The sequence below is a fragment of the Oncorhynchus masou genome, chromosome 11 (genome assembly GCF_036934945.1).
Source record: "Oncorhynchus masou masou isolate Uvic2021 chromosome 11, UVic_Omas_1.1, whole genome shotgun sequence".
Lineage (NCBI taxonomy): Eukaryota > Metazoa > Chordata > Actinopteri > Salmoniformes > Salmonidae > Oncorhynchus > Oncorhynchus masou.
Genome location: NC_088222.1, coordinates 28750193 through 28768748, shown reverse-complemented (window position 1 = coordinate 28768748; position 18556 = coordinate 28750193). Strand labels below are relative to the sequence as shown.

At 41.4% G+C, this 18556-nt stretch overlaps 4 protein-coding genes across 6 annotated transcripts in view; 3 read left to right on the top strand and 1 right to left on the bottom strand.

The window, feature by feature from the left end:
* Nucleotides 1-592: 592 nt before the first annotated feature.
* On the bottom strand, nt 593-3758 carry hmgn7 (high mobility group nucleosomal binding domain 7). Its single transcript, XM_064978044.1, has 6 exons — nt 3584-3758; nt 2704-2730; nt 2380-2409; nt 1793-1840; nt 1496-1612; nt 593-1301 (listed from the first exon to the last, which is right to left on the bottom strand). Exons 1-6 carry the CDS (start codon nt 3596-3598, stop codon nt 1272-1274), a joined length of 267 nt encoding a protein of 88 aa, XP_064834116.1. The 5' UTR covers nt 3599-3758; the 3' UTR covers nt 593-1271.
* Nucleotides 3759-4391: 633 nt separating this feature from the next.
* LOC135548436 (adapter SH3BGRL-like) lies at nt 4392-8239 on the top strand. 2 transcript variants are annotated; one of them, XM_064978042.1, is made up of 4 exons: nt 4392-4526; nt 5923-6108; nt 6366-6446; nt 7800-7930. In XM_064978042.1, exons 1-4 carry the CDS (start codon nt 4482-4484, stop codon nt 7833-7835), a joined length of 348 nt encoding a protein of 115 aa, XP_064834114.1. In that variant the 5' UTR covers nt 4392-4481; the 3' UTR covers nt 7836-7930. The 2 variants fall into 2 exon arrangements, with proteins under 2 accessions (XP_064834114.1, XP_064834115.1); XM_064978043.1 differs by having other exon boundaries at nt 4395-4526; nt 6366-6493; nt 7800-8239.
* Nucleotides 8240-8340: 101 nt separating this feature from the next.
* On the top strand, nt 8341-11697 carry LOC135548434 (TLR adapter interacting with SLC15A4 on the lysosome-like). Of its 2 annotated transcripts, none has more exons than XM_064978039.1 (3): nt 8341-9657; nt 10084-10221; nt 10377-11697. In XM_064978039.1, the coding sequence occupies exons 1-3, from the start codon at nt 9477-9479 to the stop codon at nt 11066-11068; spliced, it is 1011 nt and encodes a 336-aa protein (XP_064834111.1). In that variant the 5' UTR covers nt 8341-9476; the 3' UTR covers nt 11069-11697. The 2 variants fall into 2 exon arrangements, with proteins under 2 accessions (XP_064834111.1, XP_064834113.1); XM_064978041.1 differs by lacking the exon at nt 8341-9657 and adding an exon at nt 9664-9841.
* A 1636-nt stretch (nt 11698-13333) lies between these two features.
* LOC135548431 (connector enhancer of kinase suppressor of ras 2-like) overlaps nt 13334-18556 on the top strand; it is a 67220-nt gene continuing 61997 nt past the window's right edge. The window contains exons 1-2 of the mRNA XM_064978035.1: nt 13334-13586; nt 17088-17251. Of these exons, the coding sequence (XP_064834107.1) occupies nt 13520-13586; nt 17088-17251 (231 nt within the window). The 5' untranslated portion in view covers nt 13334-13519. The remainder of the gene's footprint in view (nt 13587-17087; nt 17252-18556) is intronic.

The window sequence follows — 18556 nt, the reverse complement described above, 5'->3', positions numbered from 1 at the left end:
TGTGCTTCAAACTTTGTGGCAACAGTTTGAGGGCCCGTTCCTGTTTTAGCATGGCAATGCTCCTGTGCACAAAGCGAGGTCGATACAGAAATGTTTTTTCAAGATCAGTGTGGTAGAACTTGACTGGCCTGCACAGAGCCCTGACCTCAACCCCATCGAACACCTTTGGAATGCTGACTGCGAGCCAGGACTAATCGCCCAACATCACTAATGTTCTTGTGGCTGAATGGAAACAAGTCTCCCCAGCAATGTTCTAACATCTAGTGGAAAGCCTTCCCAGAAGAGTGGAGGCTGTTGGAGCAGCAAAGGTGGGACCGAGTCCAAATTAATGCCCATGATTTTGGAATGAAATGTTTGACGAGCAGGTGTCCACATACTTTTGGTCATGTAGTGTACCTAGGGTCCATTTACTCTCATTTTGAGTTTTGGTCAGCAAATAGTGACTAAGACATTTAGACAAATCCAGGAAGTATGTTGCAAAATGCTACCTCTTCCATCAGTCATTAATTTAAGACTATTGTTTGTTTATATATGATATGGTAATGATACAGTAATAATGACACGTAAAGTAATGAGACAGAGTGCAACCTCATGAGGAAAATTCCAATTACTATTTTATTAAATTCCAATTAGACATCCAGAACTTCTGTGGGAACACAACAGATGGCGGCATATTTCAATAAAAAATCCCAACATTTGTTTCAAAAAGCATTAGCGACTTCCAACAAGTCTCTTCTGGCGTTAAAATAATTTGTCATCAAAATAATTCAGAGCAAGATTATTTCAAAAGCAGTTATGCCCACATCATTATTAAGCCTGGAATGTTTTTTCAATATTTAAATTCCTCTTACAGACATTCACGTTGAAAATAAGTAAACCCCCACATAAAGAAAAAACACTGCACATATCAAGGGTAAAAATACAACCACCAACAAAAGTGAAATGTTGTGAGTTGGCAAACCTACAATGTGATACTATACCACCTGCAATTAGTCTGCCAGCCAGCATTATTTTTTGAGCTCCCAACAAGGTACCAACACTAATAAAAAACGAAACCGTAATTATGTTTGCTTAAAAACACTTGATATGACCACTGCACAACAGAACAATCTTCCATATTTAGCTTTGTTTTGTGCTAAAAACCTGTACCAATAATTACAAAATTGTTGATAAAAATATTCCTCTGTTAATAAGGTAATGGAGGTTTTAGGGAAAACACATGAGACTTGGGGGGCCATACAAGGGAGGGGATTGGACGAACAGGATAGGCGCTACTCAGTCTTCTCTTCTGGAGTCTCTACCTGTAAGATGACAAAAGTAAGACCATGAGCCATTCACTGTGAGACACTAAGAATCCTGAATGATTCATGTTTTTAGATGGATTTGCCTCTAGAAATAGTAAGATACAACTAACTAAAAACAACATTCTCGAGATAATACTTCCAATTAAAAATGATAGTCTTATATTAACTATCAGTGATATGGCATGACATACTTCGTCTGTCTTGGTCTCGCCATTTTCAGACTGGGTCTCCTCTTTAGGCTCTTCGACTGCTGCTGCCTTCACCTTCTTCTTGTCTTCCTTCTTCTTGTCATTTACTTCTTTTTCTTTCTGTGGGGACAATTTACATGCATATCTGTAAAATCTTCTCTGCCTGGAACCTCAGAATGATGTAATTGTCTAGACACTTAATATGGGTGTGAATGTGCTGAAAAGACAACATGACATGCTAAACACCTGACATGCATAATTATATTGAATGAGTAGATGTTGAAGACAGGTAAGTATTACTTTAGCTGGCTTTTTTGGTTTTGGTGCTGGTTTGGGAGGGGCTGGTTTCTGAAAAATACAGAAGGAAGAGTATATTGATACAATACATTCTCAAAGCAATGCATCGCATACATAGTTATCAAATGGCTACCCAGACTATTTGCATTGCCCCCCCCTTCTACGCTACTGCTACTCTGTTATTATCTATGCATAGTCACTTTAATAACTCTACCTACATGTACATATTACCTCAATTACCTTGACACTGGTGCCCTCGTACATTGACTCTGTGCTGGTATCCCCTGTATATAGCCCCACGATTGTTCTTTTACAGCTGCTCTTTAATTATTTGTTATTTTACCTCTTACTTTTTTGGGGTATTTTCTTAAAACTGCATTGTTGGTTAAGAGCTTGTATGTAAGCCTCTCACTGTAAGGTCTACCTACACCTGTTGTATTCGGCGCATGTGACAAATATGATTTGATTTGATAGTTGAAAAGAAGAAAATAAAATATATTTTTAGTTAAAGGTTAAATAGCTGTAGTGCTGATGCCTATATACATATTACATTTCCAAAAGGTAGCTTTAAAGAAACAAAATGTACTCACCGATGACAACCGTGCAGATCTCCTTGAAGGCTAATGTAAGATAAGAGAATACTATTACTCAATCAAAGGTGTGTGAAAACATTTAAAAAGGAATTGAATGAGGATGTTTGCTTCATCGTCATAATGCAGACAATTGAATATTTCACTATTTCAAGAATGCATTATACTTTTCAACAAATTTAATATTTTCAGGTTTTTACGAGCAAATAATGTGATAAAATCAATCACCAGTAATGATTTCAATAATGGTGAAGATTGCAACCTGTAGCCTATTCTACAAGGGTGATATTCATGTGTGAGTCTTTGTGTGTGTGTATCACTTACTTCCTCCTTGACATCTCCATCGGCTCCCTGCAAAATGTATGAAAAAATACATTACTCAAAATGATTGGAAAAAATAGCATGCATATCTAAAACATAATATATATTGCTGAATATTTAAATATTGTCTAAAATGTGTAACTGCAAGTTCACAGAAACTTAGCCGCTTGCAAACATTGGCAATAGCCTACACTTTGCCTATACAGCCAGCCTCTACTCATTCTAGATTTGCGCTTCATGTTCCATGCGTTGAGTAGAAGAAGCAGTGGACCTGGTTATTTTTTTTCATTGGGACATTAGTCCTCATCTGTTTTCACCAAATGTATTTTAGGGGGAGGGGCAGAATCAACTGTGTTCCGCCCCCTGGCGATAAGAAGGCGCAATAGCACCCATTTAACGCGAACAAAGAAAACATTAAAATGATCATTTTTGCGACGGTCTTAGAATTAAATTATATTGAGGAAGAAAAGAAGAGTTTTTACTTTATTTTTCTGTACCATTTACATGCAAATTTACACGGTCTAACTATCAAAAGGCATCCGTTTTGTTTGGCTGTGTTCGCGATGTGGGTAGGAACTGCAAAGCATGGCTGCTTGTGGTTTCAATAGCATGGAGATCCAGCTTGACTTCAGACCAGACAGAAGATTGTGTGCGCCTCTCAAGAAATCCCTCGAAACATTCTAAATTCGGCGAAATAAGACGCTCTTTGCAAACCAAAAAAATCTAATAATTATATCAAATTATTTTTTTGCAAGAGTGAATATAAATACATATGTCAGATTTGTATTTAATCTCCGTTGTCTCGAAGGCTTCATAATATCAAGACTGATTTATACAGGGCAAAAAGTATATCCGCATACTGTAATCTAGGCTCTCTACATACCTTTCTCTTGGGCATGTTGGATTTGTAGGTTTTCTTCTTTAATAGAAACTAAAGATATAGCTATATTTTGTGATTCAGAGTTCACAGTTTGCAGAGACTGGCGTCTTCTTATTAATACTGTAGTAAAGATACAGCACATTAAACCCAGTGGTTGGATGGGGGTGGGGGTAGGTGCGGCTAAATGTTGACTGATGTTATGCTTGGCCAATCAAAAGGATGGCACAAGGTGTCACAAAAGAAACCGATTTTCAATGTAGTTCATTTACGCGCGAAATTCCTAGTGAAAGTGAATGACGTGTTTATCATTTCTAACAGCTCTGCCTATTCACGGACTGGCGCAAGAAAATATAAGAAATCACAGACGTTAATGTTGCAATTCTGCGTGCATTCATGCGCTTAGTGTTGTTCAGCCAACATGAGATGAAATCATTAAAATGTTGGAAGACAAAATAGGCTATTCTTAAAAAGAAAAACAATGCCGCCAAATAATCACCAGGATTTTTGATAGGGCTATATTCTCTTATCAGACAGCTTTAGGCCTACATTGGGTAGCTAGTAGGTTGTAAACCTGTTACTGTATTTTCCTTATGTCAGAGCATATGTCTATTTGCTTTATTTAGTGTATACTTATTAAAAATCTTACTTTAAATATATGGGATGTGTGTTTATTAGGCTATGTGAATAGGCGTAAGAAATATGAACGTAGTCAAACGGTTTTGGAAATACGTATCGAAAGCACTGGGATAGTGTTCCCAATTGTTTTTAGATATCTGATTTCCATCGGTTGTTACAGAGAGAGAGAGAGAAAGAGAGAGAGCGAGAGAGAGAACGAGATCATTTGGAGACGTTGGTGCAGTGTGCACCGTTCACTTGGTTTTGGGGAGTGAATCAAACAGCCATGGTGATAAAAGTCTTTATAGCATCATCCTCTGGATCGACAGCGGTAAGAAACCTAGAGTATTGATTAAGCTTTGTAGCCTATTGACTGTTTATGTTCATTTTCTTGGCGAATTCAAATGACATGTATTTGCATGATTAGGTAGGTGTGGCGGGCTCATACGAGTGTGCTATTGCTCTGTTGTAGCTACGCAGATACTATCATATGAATTCGGCTCTATCGAGTATTGAATTAGCGTCGACATAAACTTGCTTTTGAAAGTTGTGCAAGTTGTGCATGGGATGTCCCAAGCGATAGAGTAGAAGCTGGACAGCTGCACAAATGCACTAGATTCTATAGGCTTCTCATGCATGACAATGCATATTGTAATGGCCCTAAAACAAGGAGGACCTGCCATTTTGGAGATATTGATTTGTTATCACTATTATTGTATTAATTTGCATAGTGTTAATATAGTATTAGCACAATGCTATGATTGTATTGTATCTAAAATGCAGGTACAACACAGTATAGTATAAGAGGATACATAGTCACGTATTTGTCTGTTGGAATAGCAGTCACTTCTGCTCAAACCCATCTGTGTTGGAGTATTTTTATGAGTGAGCATGCAGACAAGAATGTTTAGGTGAAGCACTTGGTGAAACATCTCAGATTTTTTCAAGCAACTGTTTTAGTCCAAGTGGTGAGGGTGAGGGCGAGGGGTCAGGCTTAATTAGACTCTCCCAGCAGATGTTGACTCCCCCACACCACCTTCCTCCATTTTCCTGGCCCACCACTCCTTCCCTACATACTGTAAAACAACACTCCTACTGTTGCCAGGGGGGTTCTGGGTCAGAATAGCTGGACAGGATCAGTCTTTGGGCATCTGAGCTTCATACCTCACCCAATTACAGTACGTCACCCTCTAAAGAATCAGTCAAAAAGCACAATGGCTACAGAACGACTGCCTCAGCCAACCTCTGAATTATCTGGTCTGAAAAACGGATAATATTGCTTACTGTGAATTTCCAAGTCACAACAATGACCATACAGAAATTGTTATGTATACCTAATTGTAAAGCCAGGCCTCTTTGTGTACAAGAGTTGACAGCATGTTTCATCTATATAATTTGATGTCATATTCCAAAGTATTCTTCCTCTAATTCTTAACTAAAGTCATGCAGCGCAGTTTAGACAGAACATAAGTGGTAGCATGGGAACACTGGGCTCTCATCCTGCTGCCATATTTGGTCTGTGCCTGACTTCTTAGCTGATCCTGGTTGTGGAGAGGCCTTATTGGGTCTGTCTTAGTCCTCAGACTCTTATGTAGAATGCAGCCCGGCAGCAGAGGCTCTGCAAAGTGAATAGAGGCTTTTCTCCCCATACACCACCCAAACCATATTATTATTGTATCATTATTACAACAACTCATAGTATATCTATATCCCCTCTCTGCCTGTAGATTAAGAAGCAGCAGCAAGACATCATGGGTTTCCTTACTGTCAACAAGATTGACTTTGAGGAGTGTGACATCGTCACTAATGAAGACAACAGGAAGTGGATGAGGGAGAACGTACCTGAAGACTTCAGACCAACGACGGGTGTCCCCCTGCCTCCACAGATATTTAATGAAGAACAATACTGTGGGGTGAGTGTTGTACTGTACTGACCCCATCACTGTGTAGTGAAGCTTACTGCCTGGAACTGATGATGAGAGGTCAAAGGACAGTAGGCTTGCAACTGCATAGTGAGTGCCTGGTTAATATTTATTATGTTCTAATTGAAGGTACACATTCTCAACATACTCCGTGAGAATAATACAGCCCGGTACCTTCTGTAACAATTTGTGTGATAACCTAATGAAACGTACTTAGTGAGACCGCTTCCCTTGTATTGTCATTACAGAACTATGAGGCCTTCTTTGATGCCCGTGAGGAGCATGCAGTGTATGCCTTTTTGGGCCTAACAGCCCCTCTAGGCTCCAAGGTAAAGACAATGGTCTTATGGACATACTCAGTCTGTCAAAACCACAGGTGACCAGTCCGTTTACTTTTAATTGATTGCTTGTTGTTTTGAAGTGAACCTTACAGTGCTGATTGTAGCTTACAAAATAAAAGATGGTCCTAAATTGCCCTCTGGCCCTAGCTGTATACAGCCATTATAAAATGACTGGAATGCTATTTTTGGCCAATGGGTATGTGTGGCCTAATTAACTGTTCTATCGAGTTGAGGGAAGAGTGTCACGTAAGAGTGATGACATCTGACGTAAGACAATGATATTCAACCACACAGTTAGACTACAACACAATCAGTGTATAAGTTACATTTGTCCCAAAAATAAGCTCAAAAGCATGTGACTAACACTCATGACATATTATGAAATGTAAATTCATGTTCTGGAGGAAGGTTTTTGTGGCATGTTATTATACAATTCATCTCCATGTGTTGAACACATGTTTAGTATCTGGTTCAACTGGCTTTAGCTGTATATTTAGATTTCTACCTGTTGTACTTCTCTCTGAGGTCTCAGAATGTATCTTAAATTGCCATTATGCAATGACGGAGTTTTAAAGCGGCAATCAGCAGTTGCAACAGTAACAAATTGTCCTCCCCTCCGCTGATTCGGTAGAAAGCAGAGGGATGGAGCTAGAAAAATATCACCACCCTCAATTTCATAGACAGTGGTATGGATGCAATGACTGACAATCCATGATATAAAAATGATAGTTTTAGCCATGTTTTGAGGCTATATAGTGTTTTCTTTCTTTACAAACATTGGAGTAAAACAAGCTTATATTTTGGGATCCGATGGGGTACAACAATTGATCTAAGCTCATTTATACATTATAATCTTCAAAAATCAACAGGTACATATAATTAATTTATAAGTCCAAAAATGGATGTAGCGAATGCAGATTGCCCCTTTAAGGATTGTTTTGCTTTTTGTCCAGGAAAATATAAATACCTCACAAAAGAGGCATGCAATACAAATGGATTCGTAATAACAAAGTAGTTATTGATTCACAATAACATTGTTGATCCTACAGGGACAGAGTAGTTGTGAGTAGTTCATTGTAAGATCTCCATGTTACTTCCAATTCCCAGGCAGTGTTTCCTCTTACCATGTATTTCACAGCTCTGTTGCACAATATAGAGGCAATGAATGCTGACCTGCTTTTAAGCAGCAGGTCGAGACTGTTCTGTTGACTTCTGTACTATATCATTACAACACTTTGTGTTTTTAAAATGACATGAACCTTTTGGTGGAAGCATAATTACAGTTGGTCTCAACCCTGGTTTTGTATAATTTTCTTAGCACTGTTTTCATACCACCCACAGGAAGCAGAGGCCTTGGCCAGACAGGAGCAACAGTAGCCATATGGTTTTGGTTAGCGGACCACAGTGCCCTCTCCTGGCGTCTTCCAGTCAGCTCTACAGCAGCCTGCCAGTGCTCGTCTGGAACACGTCTTCTCAGACCAACCATAGAACTTTATTTTGTTGTAAAATGTAACCAGTCTGGTATCAAATTGACCAACGGAGCATGGCCAAATGTTGTGTTGTATGACAATGTATTTAATGTGATAATCTTGTTATGTTTCAATAGTTCAAGCCAATGCTGGGCAGTATCCAGTGTTCAATATGATTTTGAAATCAAGGCAGAATGAGTTCCCAAATACTAGGCATTTAGTAGATCATATAGACATGCTTTACACATTTGAGAATATTTAATTAAATGAGATATTTTTCAACTTTGATAATAAAATAGTGTTACTTCACTACTCAGTCTATCTTATTCTTAACCAGTTTCCTTGTTGTTCTTGTAGCACAATGGTGTTGCCGGAAGACAGCTAGTTTCCGTCCACCTCTGAGTACATTGACTTCAATACAAAACCTAAGAGGCTCATGGTTCTCATCCTCTTCCATAGACGTACACAGTAATTATGACAACTTCCGGAAGAAGTCCTCCAACCTATCAGAGCTCTTGTTGTCCACCCAATCAAAGGATCAGATAATGAATCTAGTACTGAAAGCATTAGCTGCAGTTAGCTTGCACTGCAGTGCATAAAATGTGGTGTTAAGTTGATTCAAAGAGAGAAAGACTATAGTTGAACAGTTTTGAACAAATTAATTTCTTTAAATTGAAGGAGAAGCAAGAGCTAGCTATATTTTGTAGTATTTTTTAAAACTTTCACTTAGCTAGCTAATGCAGCTAGCTAGTTTAGCCTACTCAAACACCCGGCTCAAACAGGAATGCTATGTTAGCTAGCAGGCTATGGCTATGGCTATCCAACACTGGAATTCTTCCAAGTCCAAGCCTTTTATTTTATTTATAACCACCGGGGCCTGCCGGTGTAACTGCTAAATTGCTTTCTGACTGTACTGCATTATCATAGCGGGTTATCTAACACCTTAATTCTTGTAGCTATGGTGACTATGACGTTAGCTAATATGGTGACAGCGATGTAGGCTCTGTGTAGTGGTTATGATATTAAGGTTTGACTTGGAAAGGTTTTTTAGCCTGGTCACAGATCTGATTTGTTGTGCACTGAAGTCCACAAACGAAGGGAAAAGGTGAGAGGAGGAGAGCGCGTTGATGCGAGAAATAATTATGTGGTTATGCTGTTTGTATGTGGCTGCTATGAAAGTGAACTGTGTAATCCATGTGATCAGGGGTGTATTAATTCTCTCGATTCTGTTGAAAAACGTTTCTTAAACGGAACCAAACGGGCTAAACATACGTGAATTTGTCCAACAGAAACTCTCATTTGTAACTGTTGGACTAATGATTACACCCTAGATCAGCTAGATGCAGGCAAGAGTGTGCAAGGTGTTGTTAAATGTGTCATTGTCTGTCACCTTTATTACTAAAAGAAATTATCTTGGCCTGTGCACCTACATTGTAAACTTTTATTTATAGGCTATGTTGTAGCAACCTCATGATGGATGTATGGAAAATTCCAGCATCATGTAGTAACCTAAACCTATTGATGTTACACTGAGCTGCGTGATTGGAATATGAATGACAGTCATCCAATATGCTGTAAAATAAATAAGGCCATGCTCATAAATGTTTTTTTTGTCCTCCCTCACCTTAAACGGCACCGACCGCCACCCCGTCACATATTGTTTCAGTTCTCCTTACATTCTAAAACTGATGTGTCACATCACAGAAGGCAGCAGCTGAAGAGCAGGAGTAGTGAGTGTTCTCACTTTATTTCTGACATACTTCCTGTTTTAAACATTTGCTACTCAGATGCTCTATACAAATAGGGACAGCACAATACCGTGGCTGCTTACCAGTCAGAGACATCTGTAGCTAACTTGTAAACCTTGTATTAGTGGACAGACTGAAGAAAACATCATCTATTGTAAAAACAGAGGTAGGGATATTCTCAGTACCTGTGTTTTATACTATTTATGTTTTATGTGACTTGGCAAGAGAATCTGAGTATTTATGTATATTTCGAGCCTGATAAGCTAATGTTATGGTAGCATAATACTTTGGGGTGGAACCAGATTAATGCTAGTTCTGGAATAAAATCTGTGGAAATACACAATTGAAAGTGCTAGTTGGTGTGGTTTGCTGCTATGTTGTGTTGAGATAATATGCACTGTTGTGTAGTGGTTGCCATGTTGGGAGAAGCCTTCATCAGAGTCTTCAGGTACAGGAAAGAGGATTGTGATTGTGATTCCACAAAGGCTCAGGAACGTCCACCACACCCTGCTCCCAATATCGTTCTGAACCAAGGTTCAATGTTAGGTAAGCATTTTGGATTTGTCTGAAATACTGCATGCCTCGCTGGATCAGTTGGCTATGCTGCATTTTAGAAGGCTCATATGAGATTAAGTGCATCCAGGCATGTGCACAATGTTTAATAATTTCATTAATTTTTGATTGAATACTTCACTGCACAGAAAACATGGATGGCCTGGTGCAGTCTGGTCCTAGAGCGACAACCAGGCCCAGTGATGCCCTCACCATCCCCAATAGCCACAGTGACGACTATGGTGACCTGGAGCTCTATCGCTCCTGGTGCTGCACCACCTTCTGCAAAGACTACCCCGACCTGCAGCTCAGAGGGGACCATGTGGGAAACAGGAGTTCAATGAGCCTGCGGCTGGAGAGTGAGGTGTTCCAAGGGCCACTTCTTCAATCTCAGGACCTGGGAGAGCTGGAGTCCTTGGAACCCACAGGGCCTGTGGAGCCTGGGGTACAGGTGGAGTCCCAGACCCTGCAGGATGAGGGTAACCTGGCCATAGACAGCAGCATCATCACCCTGAACAGGGAACCTCTGTCCAACTCCATGCTGAACGGCTACCTGGAGAGTAAGCTGCTGGAGGTGTACAGACAGCATATGCAGGACAGCCTGGCCCGGGGCAGCTCTCCCCTGGTCCAGACCCCTCCGCAGGGCCTGGTACCAGAACCAGTGAAGCAGCTCAGCCAGTATCTCTGTCAGGACCACGGCCTAGACTCCAGTACGGCCCAGAGCATCGTCATCCACTACCTCAGCACCTGCACCGTGGCCAGCTCCAACTTCAGCTCTCCCGACCTGCGCATCTCCAACTTACGCATCCCCAACCCTGAGCCCAGGAAGAAGCCCACCTGACTGAAACCAGCAGTATTTCTACTTTGTCTGCCAACTCTAACGTACTTGACAATGCTAAAGCATTCCACTGAATCTATACTTGGTGGTCAGTTGTATTGCATTCAAGTGGAAAATTCAATTGATAATTCGGAAGGAGATCCCCTCATTTTGTTGAATTGTTGAAAGAAATATCTTTAGAAAATGTCACAATGTCCAAAATATTTACTACATAAATGCAACCAGTTGCTATATTGTCATGCTTGGGTGCCTGAGACAATGTCAAGCTTTCGAGTTTAAAGACAAAGAGTAGAAAAACAGGGAACTGTGAGCTGATCTTGTAAAGAATCTTGTTTCTGAGAAATGATTCCTCACAGATACTGCTGATTTGAAATTATATTGTTTTAAACACAGATTTACAAAACGCCAAAGAAAAAAAATATTTTCCTAACTTGGTTGTCAAAGCAGAAAAATATTGCCACCTGCTGTCATACAAAAGCATTGCATGTTTACTGCAAGTGTCACATTGCATTTTGACAAGAAAGATATTACACAACATCTGTGCCAGAAACATATCATGCTGTGCCACATTTCTAATGTGTTTTAATCTTGAATACGACTGAATAAATAATAAATATTAATATGCTAAAGAACTGAGTTATTGCAGTCATGTCTTGTGGAGAATGAACTGTATTGGCCATTGGAATGGGGGTTGCAATTGACTATAATGCACACTTACTGGTTTAGCCATGGTGGGTTTATATTTTGCCTGAGTGAGCCTCTTGATCTTAATTTGTAAAATATCTATCTGGATCACTGGCATGACTTGTGGGTAGGTTCATTTCAGAATTCTCAGCAGGGATGTATGGCTGTCAGGGTTTACGTGAGTGTGACTATGTGATAGCATGTGTTAGGTATGCATGCATTTTTCTTTCAGTTGGGTGCATCTAATGTGTAAAACAGTATTGAACAACATTAAGCACATGTTTAGTCTAGGGGTAGGCTATGATGGACAATCTGGACATTGCTAGTGATCATAGTGGCATGCTGCTTGGGAACTAGACTGAGAGGATTAACAGTAAACCAGTGTGTGTCAGGAGTGAGAGCCAATGCCACCACTTCACACCCTGTCGGGAGCCACTGGGTCATACAGCAGCCATGCCAAGGACTATTAGCATGGCACTGTTGGAGCAGCAGAGGAGAGGGTAATGGTTAGGGAGAGTGGTGGCCATGTTTGTGTGTGTATGTGTGGGTGTGTGAGAGTGTGTGTGACTATTCCCATACCTCTGATCATTTTCCATAAGAAAACGTTGAGGTTTATTCCATTTATCACCATGAAGTGAAACCTATGGGGAGACTTGAATAAAGATACAAGAAATGGCCAGATCTTCAAAGAGTCAGTAACAGGCTTAGCAGGTACAGTATTAGGTAAAGATGTGTCATCATGCTGCCCAGCATAGCAAGGACTGAATTATTAACCATATCATAGTGGGACACAGGCTCACACAGTGTGCACACACCATAAATAGTTGATTATAGTTGTAATGGTGACTATTGACTATAGCTTAATAATTATGTACTACATTTATTTTCCTAATAATTAAGCATGGAGACATCAGAAAGAAGTGATTAATTAGCACACATCCCACCATTTGTCATGATGTGATGTGGTTTTACAGTAACTGAGGTATCTTGTAACTAACTTTAAAAAACGACTTGGACAATCAATTGTTTTTCATGTTATGTTTAATAATTATTATTTCAATTTAGAATCGTTACTTTAATTGCACGGTGACCCAGTTTCATATGGTTTTCCCCCATACTGTATCTATACAGGCTTGATGCAGGCATCACTAGTTTTCTATTGGTTAAAACACAATAGATTCGTTTCGGTTCCAACTCAAATGGGCTGGAAATGACGTCAGTTAAGGAGGTGAACATATTTCTGATAATAACGGTATTATAAGTGGAGATATTATATTTAACAGAAATGTCCAATCGAAATATAATGCATCACGCTCAGCTGCCATTGCTTCTCTATAAAAGCGTCAGGTAATTATGTATTATTGCACCATTCCTTCTGTCTCTGGAACGAAGCATGTGATGCTGCGGTGTGCAGGGGAGGGAGGGGTTGCAAGACTTTCTCACTCAGAGGGACTCGCTTCTTCACACAGTGGTCGGCAGGTACTTGTGTGTGTGTGTGTGTGTGTGTGTGTGAGAGAGAGAGAGAGAGAGAGAGAGAGAGAGAGAGAGAGAGAGAGAGAGAGAGAGAGAGATGGGCGGGGGAGTCGTTTCTGTGAGCGCGTGGACTGCACCATCGCATTCCTTACCCAGGATACTGTCACCAGCCATGCCTTTACCCAGTAAGGTGCACCTGTGTTATGTGTTCTCTTGTATACCGATACAACATTTCTGATTTTTAACACGATTTTCACGCTCGATTGAAGTCCTCGTTTGAAGGATTTAAAGACATCGATGATGGCTCTGGTGATGGAACCTATAAGCAAATGGACACCCAAGCAAGTGCTGGATTGGATGAAAGGTAATGCTTATACAACATGTTTATTTTAATTTGCTTGACAGAGTACATTTAGAAACGACTAACATGGATATGTGCACATTTTTTCTATTTTCTCTAAATGACTGGTTCAATGGAGGTGTTATGAGCTAAAACGGTGCTATTCCTTGCATTGAAACATTGAACGTGTGCCATTTTGTGTATCCAACCCTGATGGAAGCGCTATTTAGTGTAATTATCACCCTGGCCTGATAGGCTACGCATTTCTAGACAACCAACCAGATACTGAGACCAACGCATTACGTGTAAAACAATCAGTTGACCTATATAATGTTCACATTTAGATTACCTCATACCATAACGACAGGTGCTCTCTCTGTCTCTCTCTCTCACACACTCTCTCTTTCAAACACACACACACACACACACACACACACACACACACACACACACACACACACACACACACACACACACACACACACACACACACACACACACACACAGGTTGAAGAAGTGTTGGCAACAATTGAGTTATTTGCAAAACTAGAACCATGGACATCTGATAATGTGTTTACCTAGACAATGATTCACATTACTACATTGATACTGCAATTCAGCATTGTGGATATGGATAGGGAACATATTGCAGGTTGCTAGGTAATTGCAAGTTAACTGTACAGCAGCTTCTGCAACACAGTAGTCAATTTGATCTTTTAGACATGCTGTTATACTGATTTCAAAATGGTTGGCGTTATGCTGTTCAGTATGTTTTAAAGATGCCTTATCTTCAAGAGTATTAGTCAAATTCTCCACTATCTGCCATAACATTAAGATTTTTATGAGAGAAAACATACTTACCTATAGTTGTTTTTCTTATTATGTTGGCCAACAGTACAGCTGAGGTGAAATAACACTTAGGTAAGCCCAAATGGATGACAAAATGATTGTTGAGCTATATTACCTGCCATAAACAAATTGTGGGCACCGTTACTATAGTAGTGGCAGACTTCTGTCATTCAGAAGGCGAGACGCTGACTGACAACAAATTCTTTATTTTCAGCCTTCATTTAGAAAAAAATAAGGACGAGGAGCTGAATGCTTATCTAAATGTTTAAATAATGTTCCAAATAAAGACTTAGTTACTGTAACATCCGAGCACAGGTTTGATTTAATAACTTTCTCTCTCACCAGGGCACAGGGATCTATTTTAGGTCTACTATCATCCAACTAAAGGAGCTATGATGTGTCAACACAGACATGGTTTATGTTTTCCCACGTATTGTACACAATAGTTTATGCCAGCCAAGTGTCAGTCCAGAAGTGCACAGCCGTGCTTGCCTCTGGCGCCACTGTCACAGATGTGTCTCCAGCCTTCGCACCAAGGGCAGGGCTCGCCTACGGCACAACTTCTGTGCAGCTGATACACAACACAACTAGGAACTTCAGTTCAGTCTCAAATCCTCCACACCAAACACCATGGGAAGTGCATAGACAAGTGACATCTATGTCATCTGTTGTCATATTAAAGTTGAGACAGAGGATGCTGATAGGACAGTTGAGAAATGTCTTTGTGCTGTCACAGCTGTGCAGAATATTCACACAGGATGATATTGGTATGCTATTGGCTGCTTTGGCTCTCTTCTTCTTGAGGGGTTCTTGAGAAGTGGTCAGTGGACACAGTCTTAAAGTGAAAGGGAAACTCCACTCAATAGAGACTGTTGCTTCTCACCTGATTTTTCTAAAGGAAAGATCATTAGGGCAATAGAGATCCTATAGTTGTGAAAATGTAATTTTATGATTAGGAGTTTGCACTTCTTCTTACAAAGAACAAAATCTCAATATTAGGCGTTACCTACACAAGTATGCACACACACCAATGCATCAATTGAGGCATTCAAGAAAAACTAGCACCATGGACAGCGAACCTGCCTTGGTAATGCTGCCTTACATTGATACTACGTTCCAACATTGTGGCTCGAGGTAGAGCAGTTGGCAAGCTAGTTGAACTGTACTGCATCTATTTCATAACAACTATTTGCTGTGTATGAGAGTAGGTTCAATGCCCATGAGAGTAAGAGGGAGGGACTGACCTGTTTTTGAGGGCATTGAGGGCTCAGGATTATTCTCTTGGGTAAAATGTAATTTAGTATGAATATTAGATACTTGTCTTGTTTCATTTTGTGATAGGTCTGAGGGCAATAATGAAGTACTGCTGATAATTCACTTCTTCAAGGGGGCTTACCTCTTGGTCACCCGGCAACTGTTGCCATGGAGCCTTGATAGCTAGAGGAAAGCAACAGAATGGAAATCCCACAAGCAGCAAGCTCTCAAATGAAAGCAGCCATTCATGATCATTAGATGGATACATGAACTTGTGCGCACACACATGCACATGCACACACAAAGAAACACCACACACACTTACGCAATCATGCTTTCATAAATTTCACTCCCACGAACATAGGTCATGGGCCTGTCTCAAGGCTACGGACCTGTCTGTGTGCTTAGAGAAACAGAGGACTAGGCAGCAGCACACAACACGGCAAGACAAGTGTTTGCCACATACAAATGGGGAACTTAGTTCAGATGATTCACCTGACTATGCAGACTATGCAGAGCCATCTAGATACAGCATATGTCTTTGAATGTATCATCCTTTGATCTACCTAGGCTAATTTGTCCCGTTGAATGCCTGTGTCCATGGATGTGTGTGTGCTGTGCTGCGGTGTTGACATGGCCCAGCCAGGGTGTATAATGTGGGTCAGCTCTGTGCTGTGGCCCGCTCCGCTCCGCGGCCGGAGAGGACTCATCTCCCGGGAGCCATGGATGGATGCTGTGGTTGAAAGCCGAGACTCTGCTAGTCTGCTCTGCTACTATCTGGGCTCCTCTCTCTCTCTGTCGCTCTCTCTGTGCTGCCTGGACCGCTGTACATGGCTCCAACACAGAATGCTGCAGAGGACTCTGTGTGTCTGTGTGGCTCTGCTGTGCTCTGATAAGGATGGCTTTAATACGATGTGGTGAGAGCAGTTGATCTCCTAGACTAGTCCCATTTCTCTCTGCTCTGCTCTGCTCTGTTCTACACAAAGAGCAGGTCAAATGGTAGACTGGATCTGCTCAGTTCTCTGGAGTTGAAAGAAAAGTCTGTTCTCTCTGCTTAGAGGGTAAGAGCACACTCAGGACTTGAAACATGTTTATGGTTGGAAGCATGCTTCTGGTATTATGTAGGAACTAACACACAAAGTGACTGAAATGGAAAATACTTTTTTAGTAGCTCGGGAGTTTGATATGCATCTTTTTTATTACAGCAATTACTCTGAATCTGCCAGTCACACTGCATGTTATACAGCTCTGTTATATTTATGCCTTTGAAAGGTATATAAACCATCACAACCCACATCCTATACACCTCGCAAATGACTTGGATGTTGACGGTAAAGGGGACAAATACATACTATTAGAACAAAGGTGTGCTTAATTAACATATTTTCCCCCCTCATGCTCTCTTGCCTGTCCTCCATGCAGGCCTGGATGACTGTCTGCAGCAGTACATTAAGAACTTTGAGCGGGAGAAGATCAATGGGGAGCAGCTGCTCCACATCACTCACCAGGAGCTGGAGGAGCTGGGGGTCACCCGCATCGGACACCAGGAGCTCATCCTGGAGGCCGTGGACCTACTCTGTGCTCTGGTGAGGAGTCGTTCGAGACATAAAGAGTTGGAGTCAGGAAGGATGGTCAGGAGATAGGGCTGTAGAGTTTGAGGTCTGGTGCACAGACATGATGGAACAACTTTACTATCGATGACTTCCTGTGCAACCAAGCCAGTGCAGTCAAGGTGCTCGAACTGGAAGAACAGAGCAGACATACAGGAGATGTCCAGCTAGTTACCAGCTACCTGTTTGTGCACCATTTGACAGAAAAGGTATGGCAAGGCATGACAGACAAGATTGAAGTTCAGTAAAAAGTGTCCCTTTATTATAAAAAACTAAATGTGTTTCATCTACAGTCGTCATCAATGTTATTTGCTGAGTAGGGGAGGGTCAGGTACAGTGCTCAGTAAACAGGGTTAAAAAGGCTAAGGCGAGAGGCTACGGTGATGATTTGTGTTCGTTGGAGCTAAAGGCTAATTCAGATTCATTGGTGATATATCCTTGTACGGGCAGATAGAGGTGGAGCGGCAGGAGCCTGTGCTGTGTACATCAGTAAGGGTGGCATGAAGTGGGTGTCGTTAGCCTTGGTGTATGATGAGTCATACAGAGAGAGTTAGGCGTGGGCCTGGGAAGAGCCCTGTTAGAGCAAGCTAAGAGCTGTGTATTGATTTGACTGAATCAGAGAGGGGCCACACAGCACACGTCCTCGCTGATGGGCTGGTAATGGATCCATAGGCCTAGAAAGCAGCAGTTGGGAGGGAGTGTGTGTGTGGGGCTGCCTGTGTGTGCGGTGTGTGTGGAGCTAGCTGAGGTTAGTGTATGATTCGCTGTGACAGAGCGGCCCGCAGCAGAGCATCATTAGAGGCTTGGGAAACGTGCCTGGACTGCCTGAAACCCTGTCTGGCCAACATCTCCACACCCACACACATGTAATCTGTGTCTGTTAGTTAGACGGTCCGGTGGGGGCTGCCTGGGTGTGTGTGTGTGTCAGAATTTGATTTGTGTGTGTGAATGTTGAGAAGACTGGATTGTTCACATTGGGGGCTATAATGTAGGTGTGCGACTGTGTGTGTTTGAGTGCGTGAACGTGTGTGTGTGCATATGCGTTAACACAGTATAGTGTGTCTTCTGCATCTCATCTCCAGCATGGTGATGTGCTGTGATTCTCATTGGCTGCTGGGACATGTCCCCATTGATCCTGGCAGAGTGCATTAGAGCTGAACATTGCGTCACTGCTGAGAGGAGGCTGACATGAGTAATGACTGCACTGGGGGAGAGCTGCAGGTGGAGGGGCCGGGAGGGACAGGACACACACACACGCCCACTCACTCACACACACACAGC

Coding starts and splice junctions, on each gene's coding strand:
- LOC135548434 (XM_064978039.1), top strand. CDS start 9,477: ATGAATGACAGTCATCCAATATGCTGTAAAATAAATAAGGCCATGCTC. Junction 9,658..10,083: donor GCAGCTGAAGAGCAGGAGTA/GTGAGTGTTCTC, acceptor ACTGTTGTGTAG/TGGTTGCCATGTTGGGAGAA. Junction 10,222..10,376: donor GAACCAAGGTTCAATGTTAG/GTAAGCATTTTG, acceptor TTCACTGCACAG/AAAACATGGATGGCCTGGTG.
- hmgn7 (XM_064978044.1), bottom strand. Junction 2,410..2,703: donor ATGGAGATGTCAAGGAGGAA/GTAAGTGATACA, acceptor ATCTTACATTAG/CCTTCAAGGAGATCTGCACG. Junction 1,302..1,495: donor GCGAGACCAAGACAGACGAA/GTATGTCATGCC, acceptor GTCATCTTACAG/GTAGAGACTCCAGAAGAGAA.
- LOC135548436 (XM_064978043.1), top strand. CDS start 4,482: ATGGTGATAAAAGTCTTTATAGCATCATCCTCTGGATCGACAGCG. Junction 6,109..6,365: donor ATGAAGAACAATACTGTGGG/GTGAGTGTTGTA, acceptor TTGTCATTACAG/AACTATGAGGCCTTCTTTGA. Junction 6,494..7,799: donor TCAGTCTGTCAAAACCACAG/GTGACCAGTCCG, acceptor TACCACCCACAG/GAAGCAGAGGCCTTGGCCAG.